Source organism: Serinus canaria, chromosome 5 (genome assembly GCF_022539315.1).
Source record: "Serinus canaria isolate serCan28SL12 chromosome 5, serCan2020, whole genome shotgun sequence".
Lineage (NCBI taxonomy): Eukaryota > Metazoa > Chordata > Aves > Passeriformes > Fringillidae > Serinus > Serinus canaria.
The window spans coordinates 4,128,239-4,148,132 of record NC_066319.1 but is presented as its reverse complement, the minus strand read 5'-3'; the positions used below and the strand labels follow the sequence as shown (position 1 = coordinate 4,148,132).

At 40.2% G+C, this 19,894-nt stretch overlaps 1 protein-coding gene across 6 annotated transcripts in view; it reads right to left on the bottom strand.

Annotated features, from left to right (window-relative positions):
* The window catches only part of ANO5 (anoctamin 5), a 60,923-nt gene that overhangs the window by 4,407 nt on the left and 36,622 nt on the right, over positions 1–19,894 (bottom strand). For all 6 annotated transcript variants that reach the window (XM_050974861.1, XM_050974864.1, XM_050974863.1 and 3 more), the window contains 13 exons: positions 19,663–19,778; positions 18,086–18,220; positions 16,751–16,856; positions 16,601–16,661; positions 13,325–13,476; positions 10,104–10,178; positions 8,553–8,775; positions 6,096–6,265; positions 5,413–5,510; positions 4,092–4,222; positions 2,332–2,537; positions 1,302–1,483; positions 167–272 (listed from right to left, as the gene is read on the bottom strand). In XM_050974861.1, the coding sequence (XP_050830818.1) occupies positions 167–272; positions 1,302–1,483; positions 2,332–2,537; positions 4,092–4,222; positions 5,413–5,510; positions 6,096–6,265; positions 8,553–8,775; positions 10,104–10,178; positions 13,325–13,476; positions 16,601–16,661; positions 16,751–16,856; positions 18,086–18,220; positions 19,663–19,778 (1,761 nt within the window). The remainder of the gene's footprint in view (positions 1–166; positions 273–1,301; positions 1,484–2,331; positions 2,538–4,091; positions 4,223–5,412; positions 5,511–6,095; positions 6,266–8,552; positions 8,776–10,103; positions 10,179–13,324; positions 13,477–16,600; positions 16,662–16,750; positions 16,857–18,085; positions 18,221–19,662; positions 19,779–19,894) is intronic.

Sequence of the window (19,894 nt, the reverse complement as noted above, 5' to 3'; positions counted from 1 at the left end):
GGTCAGCTTGAAGTTAAAAGGTAACAGGAATCTTTTATGCCATGAGTACTTGGTACTATCTAGGGAACAAATTATTTTATACTCCCAGCAATTCTATTTCCTGTAAAATAACAAATGACAAATCACAAGGTACCAGTGTCAGAAGGAAATTTTGTAGGGAACATACCTCCATAATGATTATGAAGGCCAGTTTTGCAGCAAGAATGTGCCAGAACTGCATGGTGTGTAAGTACTTCTTCTCATGGTCTGGAGGATATCGATAGTCTCTGTACCTGCAGGAATGACAGACATGCAGAGGGGAAATGTCACAGTCAGCCTGGGACAGATTACAAGCTCAGTGACACTTACAAGCAAGTACAGCTGTCACTTAAGGAACCTTTTCTTGTTTTAAATGGTCTGCTTCCTTCTGCAGAAAAAGGTTGCCTCTCAATTTGTTCCTATCTTGTGTTTGCTTAAACAGCCTCACACACACAGCACCAGAGCAGAGATGAGCATGTGTGTTGTGAAATTTGGTCCACAGGTTACTTGCTTTTCAGGCAATGCTCAAATAACACAGGACAGGGTGATGGGATGGATCACAGGGTAATGGACACTGAACAAATGTGACACACATGAGCAGATTATGGCCTGGACAGATGCAGGGCTTCATGAAAGGACAGACTTGAGTGCATGTTCTGCACCACTAAACAAATGCAGCTGTTTCCAAAAGTGCTGGGGTGGTTGGTTTGGGGGGGTTTTGTTTGCTTTCAGATTTTTTTATCCAATCAATAATTTTATTTTACCATTTCCAAAGTTCTTTTGCAATTATTCTAGAATCTACAATGCTAGCAAGAAAGGACTACTTTCTAAATGAAAGCAGGATAGGTCTGCTTTTTGATTCAATCAAGCAAAATAAGGATTGATTTTAAATACCATATCTCATTTTCAGCTTTGGGATCTAAACATCTCCTTTATTCTGCTTTCTTGCCCACTTATTCAGCCTAAAAATCTTTGAACATATAGGCTGAAGTTTGCAACTTTAGGGACATAAATCTCCTTCCTGACTCAAAAATCAATAGTGTAATTAAGTAAACAAAAAATCCAATGAAGAAAAAACAAAATGCAAGTTAGCTATGAGACTTCTAGTGGTGATTGTTTTTGTTACTGGCTTGATCTCTTACCACCTCAACCATTACCTTATTAATTGTCTAAATATTACCTCTCACACTTTAGAATGATGAGAATGACATCATTTATTTTCTAATAGACAGCTTAGATCTTAATTGATTTTTATGCTGTATTCTATACAAAGTGACACCAACCTGCATATGACAAAGTTTTCTGGATTCTCTTTGGGTTCATTTCTCTCAGGAAAATCTGAGATAAGAAACACTGACAAGCTGTTGTTTATGTATCCAGACATTGGTGAGTCTTCATTTTCAGAATAAGCATAGTAGTAAACTAAACGAGGAATCATATCTGATGTGAAGGCAACAATGAAAGCCTGAAAAGAAATTGGAAAAAAAAAAAAAAAAAAGGAAAATGGCATATAAAATTTGTGAGCAGATTTATAAAGGTATTGTGGCTCTGTGACTCTGGCATGACCCAGAATCTTTTAAGAAAGGGTGAGAAGCATGATTGGGGCACTTCAGCTTGGTAAAAGATGCTGACTGCAGCCTCAGCACCTTTTTCATGGAAGCCTGAGATACTTAAGGTGCTGAGGTATCGTGCTACTATGGCAGTACCTGCCAGTGGGTTTGCTGCCTGAGACACACTAAAAAGAGGCACCTCTTGAGCTCAGTAGGGCTGCTTTACAACATGTTTCTAATGAAATACTGGCATAGCATTTAGCTACCAGTTTATTAAAAATACTTGGAGCCACTGGTCCCACAGGGGCACGCAGAAGCAGAGCAGAATTCCTACTGAACAGACCTCATAGCAACCCACAGGATTCATCCACCTTTCCTGTCCCCTACAGTTCCCTCTGGGCAATCAGGTGCTTCGTCAGACTAAGCTTCATACTGGTTTATGCCATTCCAAAAGGCTGGAAAACATGGACAACTGAATGAAAGATTATGGCCAATAAAATGTGGATTTGGAGCTGCACACTGCCAAGATATGGACAAACCAAACCACTAAAATGGTTTGATGGTATCTTTGTAGGTTAACATGATCCAGTGTTGATGAAGGAGAAAAAGCATCAGCTGGTTTTTAATTCTACACATTTTGAGTACATGGAAGAATCAGCGTTGATGTAGCACAGCCCAGTGGTTTTGGTTCTCCAGCTTGAAATTTCCCAGCTAATGCATCACATACCTAAGGGAGTAAGTAAATAAATATTAACATACTTACATTGGTGACAACAGACAGGATGGCCATCCCATTGAGGATTTCCTGCCACACTCCTATGCTATGTGCTTTTGCAGCCACAGGTCTTCTGTACTGAGTGGTCAATTTCCAGGAGTCTACACGAATCTCCAGGATATTATTCATCAGAGCAAGGAGGGGAGCCAGGGGAAAGGATGCCACAAAGAGAGTAATGAATCCAAACTGAATGACTGCAAGAGAGAAAAACAATGTGTCAAAATGTGCCCTTCCAGAAGTGCCCTCAGAGTGATGGGGGTCTACCACTAGCAGGCAAATGGCAAACTTCTGCCAGGCTGAACAAGTCATCTTCAGCCCTGGCCTGAGCTAAGTGACAATCAACCCCAGTCCCAAGGCTTCTCCATTCAGCAGCACCCATAGAAATGAGCATTTGGATCCTGTGAAATGATGCTGCCAGCAGTGCTGGATACCAATCCTTTCAGAGTGCTGCAGTTCTCATATGAATGCTGTGTAACTGTAGAGGAATTGGGATGCATTCATTCATCAAATTTCTCAATTGTTATCAGGCCAGTTTGGTTCTCTTGCAGTTTGGACCACCTTGTTCTTCTTTTACTTATCAACTACACACCTCACAACCTTATCTCCAACTGTTGTTACTGATTTAATCAAAACATTTGTAACAATTCTATATGCAATAGTTCCATTGGGGAATGTTGAATTAGTTCAAGAATTGTGAACAGAATATACAAATGATCCTTTCAGTTGTTACCAAAATTAAGGATCTCAGTACAGAATGTGATAATCCTCAGTACTCCAATACTGCCACTATGTTTCAAAAAAAGGAAATAGAACATTTTTTTTCTGGTTTAGATACTATATAAAATAAATTCCCATACACCAGTCATTCTCTCTTCCACTTGATTTCAGTGGTAAGTTCTTCACCTCAGACAAGCAACAAAATTCCTGCTAGCTCAGCAGCCCTCTGACAATGCTGGAGCATAGTTCTGATTTTGGAAGAGCAAGGACATGGCTGGCAACAGTGAATTCTTTGTGTATTGGTTTCACAAGACCACAGCACTGTATCAAATTAACACTAGCATCTCTAGAACACTTCAAACTATTTCTGCAGAAATAAAACAATACAAAGGTTCGTTTTTCAAAAAAATGTATCCTTGTAATAAACAAATATTAACTTCTTAAAATATCCTTTAGATTTAGTTTGGCTTCAGTTTTGGTTTCAGTTTCTCAGGTTCTCAAAGTGCTGCTATAAGCTGACATGCTCACTTTGCCTTTGCAAACTCGTATTCCCTTGCCCACACTCCCTCTGCTGGACTGAAGGGAAGCTCTGATCAGTGCAAGACCAAAGCTGAGGGATTCTCCTCTAGCCAGTTAACAGATCTCATGTCTGCAGTACCCATCCTTGCAGCACATTTGGCACTCATCCCATACTTAAAATTTCCACTGACATCAGCTAAGAATATGCTTTGGAACAAGAAAAGAACAGACACAGAGGCTGCACTGAGAATAATGCTCCCCATTCAAATGAGGAAAACAAAAAGTCTTTGCAGTGTTTCTGTGAAATTCACAGCAGTTCAAGATGCAAAAACAGCTGCTTTTTTTTTTTTAATTGGGCTGACCTATTTAATGATTCCCAGCAGTTAACAGCTCTGTTATGCAGACAAAAGTGGTGGCATCAACCCACAACAATTAATCGAGAAAATGTTCTTTTGGAAGTGCCAGTACAAGGTGTCCTGTCCTCAATTCCAAACGTGTAATTTTAAACTTACCCATTTCTAAATATTCATAGAACAGGCCTAAGGGTCCAAATGTCTGCAAATCATGGTCTTGCTCCCAGCGACTGTACAAATTTTCAGGATTATTTCTGGCTTTCCGACGACCCCACCAGTTACAAATCCAGCTGTGTATGCAGAAAAATGTTCACAATGAGAGAAGCAGATCAGATTGGCTTGCTTGGTTAGAGCATGGTGCTAACACCACCAAGCTTGTGGGTTTAGTCCCTGTACAGGCCACTATTTAAGAGCTGGACTTGATCCTTGTGGGTCCCTTCTGACTCAGAATATTCTGTGAAGTCAGTATCACAGAATGACTGGGTTGGAAGAGACCTCCAAGACCATCGAGTCCAACCCAGCCCCAACCCCTCAGCTAAACCCTGGCACCCAGTGCCACATCCAGGCTTTGCTAAACACACCCAGGAAAGGGGACTCCACCACCTCCCCAGACAGGCCATTCCAAAACTTTATCACCCTTTCTGAACAAAACTTTTTCCTAATATCCAACCTATATTTCCCTTGGTGCAGCTTGAGGCTGTGTGCTCTGGTTCTGTCAGTGCTGCTGGAGAAAGAGCCCAGCCCCAGCTGAGCACAGGCACCTTTCAGGAGCTGCAGAGAGTGATAAAGTTACCCCTGAGTCTCCTTTTCTCCAGGCTGAGCACCCCCAGCTCCCCCAGGGCTCCTCTCAGGGTTTGTGTTCCCAGCCCCTCTCCAGCCTCGCTGTCCCCTCTGGATGTGCTCAGTGTCCCAAGGTCCTTCCCAAACTGAGGGCCCTGAGCAACCCCCATAAATACTTCCTGAGAGACCTGACCCTCCTTCCAAAGATGATACATCCACTTTTTATTCCTAAGTTCCTTCAAAACCTCATTGCCCATGCAGGCTGGATGTTTGCCTTGTTGACTCATCTTTCAGCACACAAAGACAGTCTGTTCCTGTGCCCTCAAGATCTCCATTTTGAAGCATGTCCACTTTTCCTGGACTCCTTTGTTTTTAAGAGCTACTTCCCAAGGAACTCTCTGAATAAGTCTCCTAAACTGGCCAAAGTCTGCCCTCTCTAAGTCCAATGTAAGAGTCTTATTTGTGCTCCTCCTGATTTCCCCAAATATTAAGAACTCTATAATTATGATCAGTGTGCCCCAAGCAGCCTCCAACCACCACATCTCCCACCAGCCCATCTCTATTTGCAAACAACAGCTCTAACACAGTCCCTTTGTGCTTCATTTACAGAATTCTTCTTATCTTCCTCACATGGCAATGAGCCCTCCCAAGAATTTCCTGTGGCTAAGAGATGGGCACCTCAGTGTCAGAGGGAACTTACGGAACAATAGCCTCTTGGATATTTCCCCAGATCTGCTTGCCAGCCATCACTATGGTGAGCTGTGTCGTCAGTTCTATCAGACAGCCTGCAGGATCACACTGGAGGAGACAAACTGAGTGTCAACAGACATGGATAATGGCTATCACCCAGATCAACTCTATTCTACTACTGTATAAATGCAAGAAAGGAGATCTTAAAACTTGTAAGGACAGTACTTGATTTCCACATGGACTGCCAGCTAAGCCACTCACTCAGGAAGGGCTTTAAGTGTTACAAGTGTGAGACAAAACACACAGCAAAACACAGCAACCCTATGAAGACAGAGTAATTCAGAGATGCTTCAGCAGGATCTGAATGTGCAGCACACAACCCTCAGGCAAGATGAATCTTTTGCACTCAGTGAGCTCTCAGCAGAAGATTTATTTTTTTTAAGACCCAAGGTGAGACTCACTGGCATTTCAGGAGAACTGGGACCAAGAAAAGCTTTATGATTTTTCACTCTTGTGACTGACAGATTTTCACTGCTGGTGTTGCCCTGGCTAGCAACAGCAGGAAGAGTCATTGGAAGCATCAGCTTTAGGATAGCCAGCTGAGGTCCAGCTCAGTTCAGACCAAGCCTGCAGCTGGAAATTATGATTGTGCAGACTGAAGGGAACAATTCACCTTAATTAAGAAAATCTTACCTCTTCATTTCGCCAGCGATTAAACATGTACGTGTAGGCACCTGGGTAACCAACAAACTTCCCTTTGAAGAAGGCCACATAGAAGCAGGATGAATAGTAGTTGACAAACTGGAACAAAAACATTTTCATAGTGAGCCTGTTCTCATACTCCATGTGAGTTCTGGGGATCTCTGTGAAACCAGAAAACAGTAATTTTATGGTCCTTTATTCCCTTTAAAAGGATACAGATTCACAAATATTCATCATGCACAGTGATCTTAAAGGAAAAAAAAAAAGAAAATAAGAACACCTACAAACTTCAGCAGATGGAGTTCCTGATTTCAGACACTCTACCCTTACTTTACAATGCAACGTTTGATGCAGGCAGGCAAAGGAAATTCATATTTAAAACCTCAATAAAATTTAATTTCTGCTTCTTTGTCCTGTCCACTAGCACCTGTCCATCCCCAAAATGTTCATCTGAGATGAATCTCAAACAGTAACTAGAAGGATCTCCTGTAGTATGAAGATTTCACTGTTGGCAACACCTGATTATTTTTTTTCTTTGTGGTAGAGAAATATGCTACAATATTTTTTCCCCAACATACTTCACGTGTACATCATTAAAATCAGCAGAAGCTGCATGGCCCACATGCCTCTGAAAGAAAAGGCTCTTAAAGGGCAGAAAAACAGGGGCATCTTGAAGCTACTGTAAATCACCAAACCTTTGCTTAGCATTTTGTTGCCTTTTGCTGCTCACTGTCTATCACATTTATATTTCTGAAGGCAGCAGAAGCCCAAAGCATATTATTGTCAAATGTCCTGTTAAATAACATATAACTAATTCAAGATGGGAAGTAGCATAAGAAAACACAACACAAACATTCAAGTTCTTCTGAACTGGTGAGTACCTGGCAGATGTGTTGAACTCACCTGCCTTATTGTAAAGTTGTTTCATACAACTAAGTAAACTGATTCCAAGCTTGGTGTAAGTTTGCATGGCAGAAGAACATGAGATATTTACTGGGAACATGATTTCAGAGTGTAGGACAGAGGCAGCTCTCAGCTCCCTAGAATATCTTTATTTTCAGTGAATGGTTAAAATATTGATGTGGGGCACACAACGTTCAGAGCACTAGAGGCAGGTTATATCTGCTTGTCTGAACACCAAATCTGGCCTGACCATTTCAAGGAGTTCAAGAGAGAATAAAGTGTGGGCAGACACTTCTGACAGCCCAGGCAGCAGTCCTCCCCACACCAGTGAACTGTTATGCCCTCCCAGGTAGTGCTGCCATTTGAGAAATTATTCATCCACACTTGCAAATCAGCAAAGTAACACTGCTGAGCCTTCACACTCACAATTCTTGCTCCTCAAGAAAGAAAGATGGAAAAAATTATGATTTTCTGTTTGCTTCTGTGTTTGTTAGGGGCAATTTTAGTTACTACTTGCTCTGTTTCAGTTTGGACTGATAAGAGAGATAAGCAATAGAGATCACAGAGATGGTCCATGGTAAATGAAAATAAACCAAATGACACATCCCTTTAAGATTCTGCAAGGAAGACCTTTCAACTCTTGACTTGACTTTCAAGATCTCACAAAAAAAAAAAAAAATCACCCAACTGTTTTTATGACAAGTGCACAAACTGCAAGCACCTAATATTTTCAGCTCCCCTCCCCACACTGAATATATTCTGCAATTATTTCTTTCTATAAAACACCTTCAGGGACTTCTACCTCTAAATCATTAAGAACAAATAAAATGAAATAATTCTTTTTTAAAGAAATATCTAGGAAGAGTTCTCAGGAATGGTATTTCCAGCATGCAAGCAGGAGTTAAACATAAATACACTACAGAAGTAGGCACTCCTTCTGGATCCCCAGCTCTGCAGTGGGGATACTGCTGTCCACAGCTACTGCCACAATAACTCATCTCGGGCACAGTTTCTCATCCTGCTCAAACTCTGCCTTCCATCTTTGTAACTCCAAATCTGTACAGCCAGAGCTAAAGGAAACAACACTCAGAAAAACATGGAAAATGTACTATCCCATCCTATGTTTTCCCCCAGACTAAGAGTCATGATTATTTAGTCTTTTTTTCTTGTAAAGATAGCTGTGATTTATTTTTTCAGATATATTTGCAGGATTTCTAATTAAAATACTGCTAATTCAAGACAGTCCATGATCTTGCTTTGGTGATTCAAGATGATTTTTAACTATGCTCAGGTCTGTGACTGTCTCTGTAAACAAGCTCTAATATAAACAAGCACTATATGAAGAGAAACTAGGTTATGAGAACTACTGAAAAATAGGGAAAATGTTCAGTATGGCTGTGGATACTCCTGAGTCATTGCTGCAAGCTACCATTGAGCTACAGAGCTTCCACAGTGCCCGAGTTGAGAACAACAGCATGGAACACCTCGATGGTGTGAATTTCCAATGATTCCTTCCAAGTTTTGCCTTCAAGTACCCCTGCTTACCCATATCAGTAATCCAGATGGCTATTCTCTCATAGAAGAAGTTCAGTATCATGATGATGATAAAATTGAGGCAGGAGGCAGTGACTGAGGTTGCCAGCTGAGGGGTCAGCACGCCGCTGATGGGCTGCAGGGTCTGCGTGTTCTCCATGAGGCTAGCGAAGGCAGCGTACACGGCGAGGCGGTACACGATCACAGCGATCATGCTGGCTATGATCAGGGACACCTGCACAAAGGAGGGACACCTGAAATACATCTACTAGAGCCATACACTACAGCTGTATGCATGCAGCTTCCAAAACAAGATGTGAACCATCGTGCTTTATGTTTTTTAAATTTTGTTCTTTGTGGGTATGAGTTCTGCAGCGCTGAAATGCAAAGTATGCAGGGAAAAATACCTTGTTGTGTGATATACATTAAAAGCAACAAAATTATTCTGTTAACATAAGAAAAGCTGGCAATCTAATACTGATATCTGAGAAAGTGCAGAAAAGTATGGACAGGAGATGGAAAGGACAAGTTAGATTAAACTCCCTGCTCTGAAACTCTGCATTCATTGTCGTGAATTCTTTTTTTTGTTTGCCTTACCACAAATTTTTTTATATGTCTGTTAACACTGAATAAGTCACAGAAAAAGTTATCCCCATGCTAAAATGTCCAATGAAATTACTAATTAATTCTTGGGTTTCTGTGGTTGAGATGACCCCCAAGGTATTAGAAAGTCTTTTTTTCCCAGCCCCACAACCAAAATAGAAGTCGGGATTCCTCAGCTCTGTTTTTCACGGTTGTTTATTTTCTCTTATCTGTTCCATTCCTTCTCTGCCCTGCTGAGCTCTGTCCAGCAGGTCGGGTTGGGGCACAGCCCCTGCCCTTGGGGTGCTGTTGGCTTTTATACTAAGAACTACCTGTGCTTTATTTACAATAATTTTCCAATCCCTATCACCTGTGTCAGACTGTCTGTGTCTGCTCTAAAGCAATGCAGAAGTGTCACCATCCCAGCAGAAGGCGGAAGACGCGAAGCAGAAGAACAAGAAGCAGGAGAAGCAGGAGAAGAACAAGAAGCAGGAGAAGGATGGAGAAGGATGGAGGACAGGACATGCCCAGATTCCTCCCTCTTGCCTCTTGAACCCCCATTCTAAATCCCCAAAATTCTACTTTTTCACCCTGTGACAAATTCACTGTCATTCTATTCAAACTCTTGTGGTTGTAAATCCTCACACAAAGTTGGGAATTGTTTCCCTGGGCTAAAATCCAAGGCACAGGTGTCTTTGACTCCATGCCAAGGTCTCTAAGCCCCTGCCAGGGTCTGGAGTCCTCCAGGGCAGCCAGAGGAATGTCCTGAGTCCTGACAATTAATGACAGATTTCCAGCGCTCTTTTTAAAAAAAAAATTATCAGAATTGAAGTGCACTTGAAATGACAGCATAAAATCTGCAGAACAGTAATAAAAGCATGTGTTATCATCAGGATTAAAACTAATTTGTGTTAATGTGATGCTTAGTAATGAACAGCATCTCTGGTACATGTCAAAATGATGATTCAAAGAGGTGCTCACCCAGAACAACACTGTGGCTCCTGAGATGCAGAATCGCACAGCCTGGCTAGTTAAAGGCAAATAAGGCTCCATCTCCTGAAACAGACAAGTACAGCACAGTTCATGTTATTCCCACATCTTACTCTAACATCAAGCAGCACACAGAGCTCTCAGCAGCTGTGTGAAAAGTGCTCACATCCAAGGGAAACCATCCAGAACCCTGCCCCTCTCAAACGGCAGACAGAACATAATTTTGAGTGTGCTGGGTGGGTGGGGCAGGGCAAAAAGATCAGGACAGAAGCGGCCATAAAACTGCTACAGGAAAGAAAGAATGGTTAAAGAAAAAAAAACTGCTACAGTACCTGGAAAGAATGGTTAAACTTTTGCAAAATCAATCAGTAGCTAAAGGAAAAAGACCAACTTCCAGAGATAAGCAGGCCACAACTATTACTGTAATGCTAGGTTAGCTGTCAAACAGCTCTGAGTCCACAACGGGACTCCAGTTTTGTAAATTCCTCATGCTGAGATCCCTTAAAACTTTCATTTGGATGTACCAATCAGACAGTGCTTTCCTCCACTCCTTCAATTTTATTTGTTTTTTTCAGTTGAAGTAATGGCTATGAATGTAGCTGCCAGGCTCTGCTGCAGCACCAGGCAACTAACTGGGTGATGCCAGGATCCCCAGACAACACATGAACAATTTTCAATGCTTGTGCAACCAATTCTAGTTCCTAAAATATCAGAGTACATGTTCTATGAAAGAATCTTCTCTTAAAGACCTAATGCCAGTGGAAGAAGATGTAGTGAAGAAAACTTGTATTTGATACATCTGTGGGACAAGAATGCTTAGACTCTTCTTGAGCAAAGTGGCCTTGAGTACTACAGAAACTGCAATCCCAAATGTAATATAGGCAGTAATGTGCAATGACAGAGACTAAGTTTGAATCAAATGTTTCATTATTTATGCAGATTACAATTCTGTAATTCCATTGTGATCAGCAAACCCAGATATTATCTATGATCTACTTAGACAGTTAAGCACCATGAACAAGTATTTTAATGACAGCCTCAAGATCAGCAATTTTGGTTTCAGTGTACTTAAAACTTTGAATCACGAATAATGATGAAATAATTTTCTGAGTGAAGCAAAACCAGCAAAACCAGACAAAATCACTGTCCTGTACCCACACAGACTTATTGGTTCCTGCAGAATTAACTTATTTGAAAGCACTGGCCTTTCATGTGTTCACTATAGGACATGCTTTAAGAGAAGGAAGTTACTATTACCTGTACAGATTAGCCTATAATTAATTGGGTGCTGATAAGGATCACCCTAAAAAACCCTGCTGCAAAAAAGCCTCTGATAAACCACTGAGACAGTAAATTGAAATGTCATAATATAAAGGCTTGTATAGTCATTGGATTTTATGGCAATTGTTAATGCACACTTACAAAGTACAGAGGAGAGCAGTAGCTCACACTGAGATAAGAGAAGCCCATTACAGCCCATTTCTACTTCCTAAATAAAGTTCACAAAACCCTATCTCACCTAAGGGATTTGGATCAATCTTCTCCCTCAGGACAGTGTACAAGCACACCTAAACCTCTGGCTGTGCTCTGGCACAGCTGCCTCACCTCATCAGGCTACAGGTTTTGATCCATGCTGTACACAGCCAGTGCTAACCAGCCTGTCCTAACATGATCACCCTCTCCTGCAGAGCACACAAGGGCCAGCACCTGCCTTCAGGACAGAGCAGGTGCTCTTCCTGCTCTTTCCCTCAGCTGCAGTACAACCACTGCAGTCTGGCAGGGTTTGGGCCCTGTGCAGCCATGGAAGGGGGTCACTGTCATACTTTCTGAAAAACCCCTTCGCCAGCATTTCTTCTCCTGGGAAGCTGAGAAGCCTCAGAGAAAAATGAAAACAATAATTATCTGATCTGCTTCTCCTGTGTTTTGTTGCTTTGGAATGTGGTTGGACATTGATAACCAACAGGTGATTGTTCCATTGGTTTCATGTGAATTGTTTTGACTTAATGACCAATCCCGGTCCAGTTGTGTCGGGGCTCTAGAAAGAGTCATGAGTTTTCCATTATTATCTTTTAGCCTTTTGTCTGTACCTTTATTCTTTAGTATACTTTAGTATAACATTCTTTTATATAATCTAGTAACATAAAATAATAAATTAACTTTCTAAAAACATGGAGTCAGATTCATTCATTCTTCCCAACAATGGGGGACCCAGAAACTACCAAAGCAGGGTGAGGGGGTGGGAGGGGGTTGAGGCTGAGCATACACAGGGATGTAAACCAGCAAATAACACATAACTGGCAGGCATGTGTTTGCAATTAGTAGAGCTAACTAATGAAAATTGATTTACCTGAACCTGTTTTCCTGAACATGCAGAAAGTAATGCTTCAGCAGAGCTACACTCTCAAACACAGCGCACTGTTATCAAAGAGCTCTGTGCAAGGTACACAGCACTAGTTACAGCAGCAGAATTAATGCTGTGTGTGTGGAGGGGGAAAAACTCTATCCTATGAGAAATAAAATTAGTATATGTATTTCCTAATGATTAAGGAAACGAGCCCTGAAAGACAAGGCTATTGTTTTTAGAACAGACTCTTCCCACATTCTGGATAAGCTTCTATTTTTTTTCTGAAGATTGTGTTATCTAAGTATACTTAAGACTAGCAACAATAAGCTATTTATATGCAATTCTGTGAAAGGGAAAAGATGATTTAAAAATACATCAAATGGGTGTGGTAGATAGTGTGATGGAATGCAACCAGCTGATCCTGAAATTTATCAAATAACTCCTACCTAAAATAAATCTAAATGAAAACAATTAACATCTAATAATTATATAGAGTGTTGAACAGAGTTAAGTAGGGTCACTAATTCTATCTCAATTACATTCAAGAGAAAGGACTTTGGCCACCTTCATCCCGCTGGTGCTCCCCAAACAAAGTGGTTGTGAATCAGAAGCTAAACCACAGCTAGACCAACTTATCACTTTAGATCACAGTGACTGCTCCTTCATATGTTGTGTAGGGCTAAGACTGAGTGGTTTTAAAGGCATGAAAGTTTCAGAGACTGCTCCCTGAATTGCGAAAGACGCAGTAAAAAGACATAAAAGCTATAAACTTTGCCCTTATTTTCCTGATTTAATATATCAATTTCCATGTTACAAAACTTTCAGCATACAGCTGGATTTGCACACATTCAACACAGCATGTTCATACCTGAGTTACAGGATTTTTCTTCTTTTGGGTACATTTTGCTTCGTACTCAGGCCTCAGCTGGAGCTGTTGCTGTTCCTCTTCAAAATCAACCAAATCCCATTCGTATTTCAGTCTTGCTTGCCGCCTCTTCCAAAACTCCAAGAAAAGTGTAACTGCAATTTGAAAATGTTAAAATAGTCAAGGAACAAGTGAACAAGTTCATGAAGCAAGTTAAACATCTGCACTGGCTTCTTTTCTCTGGTTTATTATTACAGTGTGACTCACTTATTTTTACTGACTACCAAGTATAGTTCACAGATAAGAGCACAATAATTGAATTCCAGAAGTGGATGACAAGGAAGATGCCAAGATAAGATATGGGTATTTCCATGGTTATGGTGACCATGTTCAATTACCTACTCTGTGCATGCAAAAAGCAACATGGAATCAAGAAAAGAACATGATAATTCAAGTAATTACTGTGCATAAACTTGTAACACATAAATATTACAACAAATAAGCAGAACAGCTTTCAAGTACTACAGTCAAACATTTCTGTTGCTTTTTTGATGCTTATTTGATATCATGGTGTCCTAGAATGACTTTATGATACTGAATTCTATCCCCATTTGATTGTTTAGTCCAGCGTGGCATTCACATTCTCTGGAAAAATCCCAGGATTTTTCTCTTGGGAAGCTGAGAAGCCTCAGAGAAAAATGAAAACAATAATTATCTGATTTGCTTCTTCTGTGTTTTGCTCCTTTGGAATGTGTTTGGAGATTGTTTATCCAACAGGTGATTGTTTCATTGGTTTTCATTCTTTGTTTTCATTGGGGCCAAGCTGTGCTGGGGCTCTGGAAAGAGTCAGGAGTTTTCATTATTATCTTTTCAGCCTTCTGTAAGCATCCTTTCGGTATTCTTTAGTATAGTTTAGTTAAGCATTCTAGAATAGAATAGAATAGAATAGAATAGAATAGAATAGAATAGAATAGAATAGAATAGAATAGAATAGAATAGAATAGAATAGAATAGAATAGAATAGAATAGAATAGAATAGAATAGAATAATTAATTAGCTTTCTGAGCATGTGGAGTCAGATCCATCATTCCTCCCAGCCACGGGGCACCTAGCAAATACAATAGCCCAGAAATAAGTTTTGTGCCTTTAAAGATCCAAGAGCAAAGTGGGGGAAAAGGAAAAAGGGTAGAACTTTTTTGTGGCTGTATTCAAAAAAAGAGAAATAAGAACTTCAGCTCTCTCTGTCTCATGGGCCATGCTGTTTGCAGCATGGACAGGGAACAGGAGAAAGCTCTCCTTTGCTTTTGGTTAGTTTTTAGAGCAAGCTGAGGCAGGAAAGTTCCCCAGACTGTGGCTTTCCTTTCCTTGGAGCTGTTTGAACCTGCTCTGGACAGAAAACCCAGAAAAACACCTGGAGCTCTCACCTGTGGCCCACTGGGATGCAGCATTTCCAGCACAGGAGGGACTGGTAAGAGACAGAGTGAGCTGAGCCACAGCCCCTGAAAAGGACTGTCTGAATTTACCACCTCTTCAGAACAACAAGAGCTTCCACTGTTTAATATCATTCATTTTTCCATGTTTGTGAACACTTTGCTTGTTAAATAAATAGGTTTTTTTCCACTTTTCTTGAAGGAGTTTAATGTCTCCTGAACTGGTGGGGGGAGAGGCTGCATGAATTTGCTTTCTAGAGGGACCCCTTTGGAGGTTTCCTCCCAAATTTGCCCTAAACCAGGACACAGTCATTTTAAAGACAGTGAATGTCTGACAATTTTTATGCAGTCAAGAGTTGGGCTGGCCTAAGAATTTTATAAGACATTAGAAGGAATTGATTTCATATATAAACAGCTATAAAATTTGTAATACTATATAACATCTTAAGAGACCTTAATAAATTACTTTAAAATGTAAACATTTGTAATCTGATTGTTCTTATCTGAACTGGGAAAGTTTTATGGCTTAGACAAACAGAGGAAAGCTTATCTTCTGCAGTTCTAAACTCTTTGGCTGGTACTTCCTGAATGACTAATCCATGTCATGCAAATGCTAGTTTTTAGAAACCAAGAAAAGTTGTGTAAAACAGCCATACAACAAAAACCTTATTAGATTTTGAATAATAATTCTGTATGAAAGAAGTAAGTGACTAGATCCTCTAATAAAAAAATACACAGGTTTTCTATTAGTACACAAGAATCTTTGTGAGTTAATGAAATATCTATATACAAGTTGAACATTTAATGATGACACTTCATACAAACAGTATGAAACAAGAGAATTGTATTTAAGGAACTAAGAAGCAATAACTATGCTATCCAGAATTTATAAACCTTCACAGAGTTGAAGAAAAGAACATGTATTCAACACAATGCTCTTAAAAGTCTGAAGAGGTATCATTGGTATGAAACTATGATTATAGATGTTGTGGTGTTGTGGGTCCCAGGACGAGGTGAGAGATGAGAATTGACTCCAAGTTCTCAGAAGGCTGATTTATTATTTTATGATGTTATATTATATTAAAAATTATATACTAAAACTATACTAAAGAAAGAGAAAAGATACAGACAGAAGGCTAGACAAGAATGAATAATAAAAACCTGTGACAGACCAGTGAGTCTGACACAGCTGGACTGTGATTGGTCATTAAATAAAAACAATTCACATGCTGGGTAAACAATTCTCCAAATCACATTCCAGAGCAGCAAAACAGGGAGAAGCTGAGGTTTCTCATCTTGCCAGGAGAAGAAATCCTGGCAATGAGATTTTTCAAAAAATATCACTGTGACTTATAGAGGCCAGAAATCCACCTGTTTCTATGTCATCAAAACATACTACAGTGCAAAAAGTTCACTGGAGTAGATCCCTACAAATTTCCTCATCCCAAAAGTACAGCAGTGATGGACCACCATCCATCCAGTGAAAGGGCACAAAACCCCCCACTCCCTCACTGGGACACTGCTGATGTGAAGGGCTGAGCAGAGAGGACTCTTATATGGCCTACATAAGGTTGGACCCCTCTGGTTACTAAGGGAAGAATCAAATGTTAGCAGTTAAGAGTACACAGTTCTTACGGTATTCTTATGGCATCCTAGATGCCTGCTTCAGTTTTTTAAAGTCTTAATTCCTCTGTAACTTTAAATGATTTTCACTCATTCATCACTTCTGCATCTGCGGCAGGATGTTAAGGTGCAGCCATTATTCCCCTTCTTCCCACTTCCAGTGTCCCTCAGCAGCTTGGCCAAGATCTCCTTATTGCATGACATAAAACTTATCACATGTACTCACCCCATATACCCATGAAAATGGCAAAAAAAAGAGTTGCCACGTTGTCAAACAAATGGGAATACTGCAAAAGAATAGGCAGGAACAGGTCAGTACCAAGACAGTTTTCAGGATGACCAAAAAGGAGCAGTGGCTGCAGAACCAGACACAGACCTCGGAGGACTCGCAGGTGGTGTTCAGTCTCCAGTATTCACAGTCTCGGTCACAAAGTGGGCACATGATGATCTCTCCTCCAATTGCAGGGTCACAGATTTCTTTGCTAAGCAGGAAAACATTGGAAAGCATCTGTTTCCACAGCATCTTCAAAGCTGCTTTATGTAATTTATTTAAAAAATGAATAGGAGCTTCATTTGTTCATTTGTTCAACATTTGCAGCTTCACAGCAAAGATGCCACCTCTTGTCACATTCAGTGGTATTAACCAGTGGCTGGTCAGGGCAACCCAAGAATTAGTAGAATTAATAATTCCCTTGATAAGTGCTCTTTGGCTCTACCAGAAATGAATCAGGAGTCTGTCAGGAGCTGTACTGTACATGCACTGCTTTCAGGCAAGATATAAACCATGTTATTTCTCATCAAGTTAGCAAGGACATCAAAACACCTTTTCTAAAAGCAGAGAGACCACTTCAGCTTTGATATCTGCAGTAAAATTTCCTACTTTCATTTTATGACAGTGGGGAAAATTTAGAATTCTACAATAGTCCTTCGGTATCCAGAGAAATCTCAATATTTTTAACAGTATTCCCAGATGAATTCTTAACCTAGCTAAAATACAAATCTCAAAATTACATTATTCAACCTAGCTAAAATACAAGTCTCAATATTACATTATTCAACAGAATAGATGAGAATTTTAATGTTAGTCATCTTTTATAGTTAAAACTCAAAATGTTATACAAACCTTACAGAAAACAGTAAGCAACGAGTAGTCAACTCTCTTTCCCTCTCCCCACCCCCAACCCCTGAATACAATAAATCTTTGGACTTCTGATAAAAGAAATACTATGCTTACTAAAAAACCCCACCAAATTGTGGATTCTAAGATATTGGATCCCTCTTTGCTGGGAGAACACTGCTGACCTGTTTTACTCATGCTTTTGGTTAGTACAAATGATGACCTACACAAACAGGTCAGACTGCTGATTAAATAGACAACCTTGAGGCAATAAGAAACACTCAAACAATTTTGAGAGATCTAAGGGGTACCCTCAGGATTTCATATACTGCAGCTTCTCCAACACAGAAAGCTATGGCCAACAAAAAATTGCTTTTCACCTACAAGTTTTACTAATTGATAGTCACAAGTTCTGCATTAGTGCTCCACCACCTTTACAGTCAATAAAGACAGCTGAAGAACAAATTTGTCTGCTCTGACAAGCTTTAAAAGCTTGTTACCCATTGAGTAACAACAAGAATAATTTTTTTTGGTAACAATAAAATTTTCATGTTGCTTAGTTTTTGCCCAGGAGATTTTCAATGTTATACTTACCTGCTCATATTTTCATCCATTGTAAACAAGCCATAAAGAAAACAGATTAAGCCAACAACTGCTGCAAGGAATAACATCTCAGTGTAAAAACCCAGCCAGGCAAAATAGATTCCAATCTTCTCACCATAGTACTTTCTGAATACAGAAAAAAAAAAAAAAAAAAAGCAATTAACAGGAACACAAAGCAAAATTTAAAACTGTAGTAGAGCAAACTGGCCAGAGTAAAAGTGAAACACTTGGCAAAATTCACTTTTAACAGAAGAGTAAATGCATTGAGGCACTGTGGAAAATGAGGGCTGAAAATGGCCATGAGAAATTACTCAAGCTGTAAGAACAAGGTGAATGATCAGGAAATATGGCCTCTTTTGTCCCTTTTTAACTCCTAGCAGACACTAACATTAAAATCACTCTTTTCTACAGAATAGTGAAGGTGAAGATTTACTTTCTGCTTTTTCCAAGGGGTTACACAAATGAAACAGCACAACAGTTCTGACCATATGGTTAAAACAAATAGGTAATCCACAGAAATACAACCACTTGTGTACAAACAAGGAACTGTAACCTGTGAACAAAGCAACATTCTGTTGTATCACATCAGCTGAATCAAAGAGATCTAAAGTGAGTTTAAATTTGGGGTTAGAACTAAGAATCAAACTTCCAAACTGATTTTATCAGTACTTTTTCATGTATGTATTAAAATTTCAACATTTGAAATAAACCTTTGACATTTTTTTGCAGAGACTGATTAAAAAATCTGAGGTAATCTATGTATGTGGTTCTTTAACAGCTGAATTATCTGTAATAAACCTAACCCCAGGAGGACTGGGTAGATGGAAAGAGGTTTGATTTGAGATAAAGCATTTTGCCACCTCTCAGTAGAAAGCTCTGTCATGTCCTCCCAGGACATAGTGCCCAATTAATATCCAGCTCTCACTGGATTTTAAAAGAGGCAAAGATTTCCTGATGCCTTAAGATTTAGCTTTTATATTTTTCAGATTCTCTGCTGCTTTAGTGTGTAGCTCTGAGCTTCATATTAAGCAATAAGTGCTCTTCACAGAGCAGGTAGATAAAACAATCCTTTTCTAGCTAGGGACCAAGGACAGCCTATACAAGTCTCAGGCCCAAGAGCATAAATAACATGGGCTGAAGAGTGAAAACAAAAAGGATGGGACTTCATAACCTAAAGCTATAATTGGACAAATAACTCCCATATGATAATGGTCCAGAACTGATAAAAGTGAGAGACCCTGTGACCAATCGTGCATTTTGTGACCGTTTTGGTTCCTCTTGGGTGTAGCCCTGGCTGGGCTCTTGTGCTGCCCAAGGTGGATCCATGCAGGCCTTTTAATAAACACCTACTTTGTGTAGCCTCTGTTCTAGGCCAGCCTTCTCAAGGCATCATTCCCAGCAGGATCAAGCTAGGGATGAATATACACTTTTGAATAAACACCTCCTTTAACTCTGTGTAGCCTCTGTTCTAGGCCAGCAGCATTCCTAGCAGGATGAAGCTACAGATGCATGCAGATGTATGCCAGTGAAAAGCAAGGGCACACAACCAGGCCCAGGCAGGATCTCACCTGATAAGGACCAAAGGCTGCTCCTTGTAGAAGCGCAGGAAGCGAGCCCACTCCATGTAGAGCGTGTACCTCTCGCTGTCACAGTTGGGGTCACTGGCCTTCTTCCAGTACTGGCACTGAGAGCAAAGCAGAGCAAGGGGAAAACACCTCATTGTCACTCTTGCACTGAGAGTGACACAGGAACAGGCAGGAGGCAGGATTGTAGAAAGAGCAAAGAAGCTTTATTCAAGAA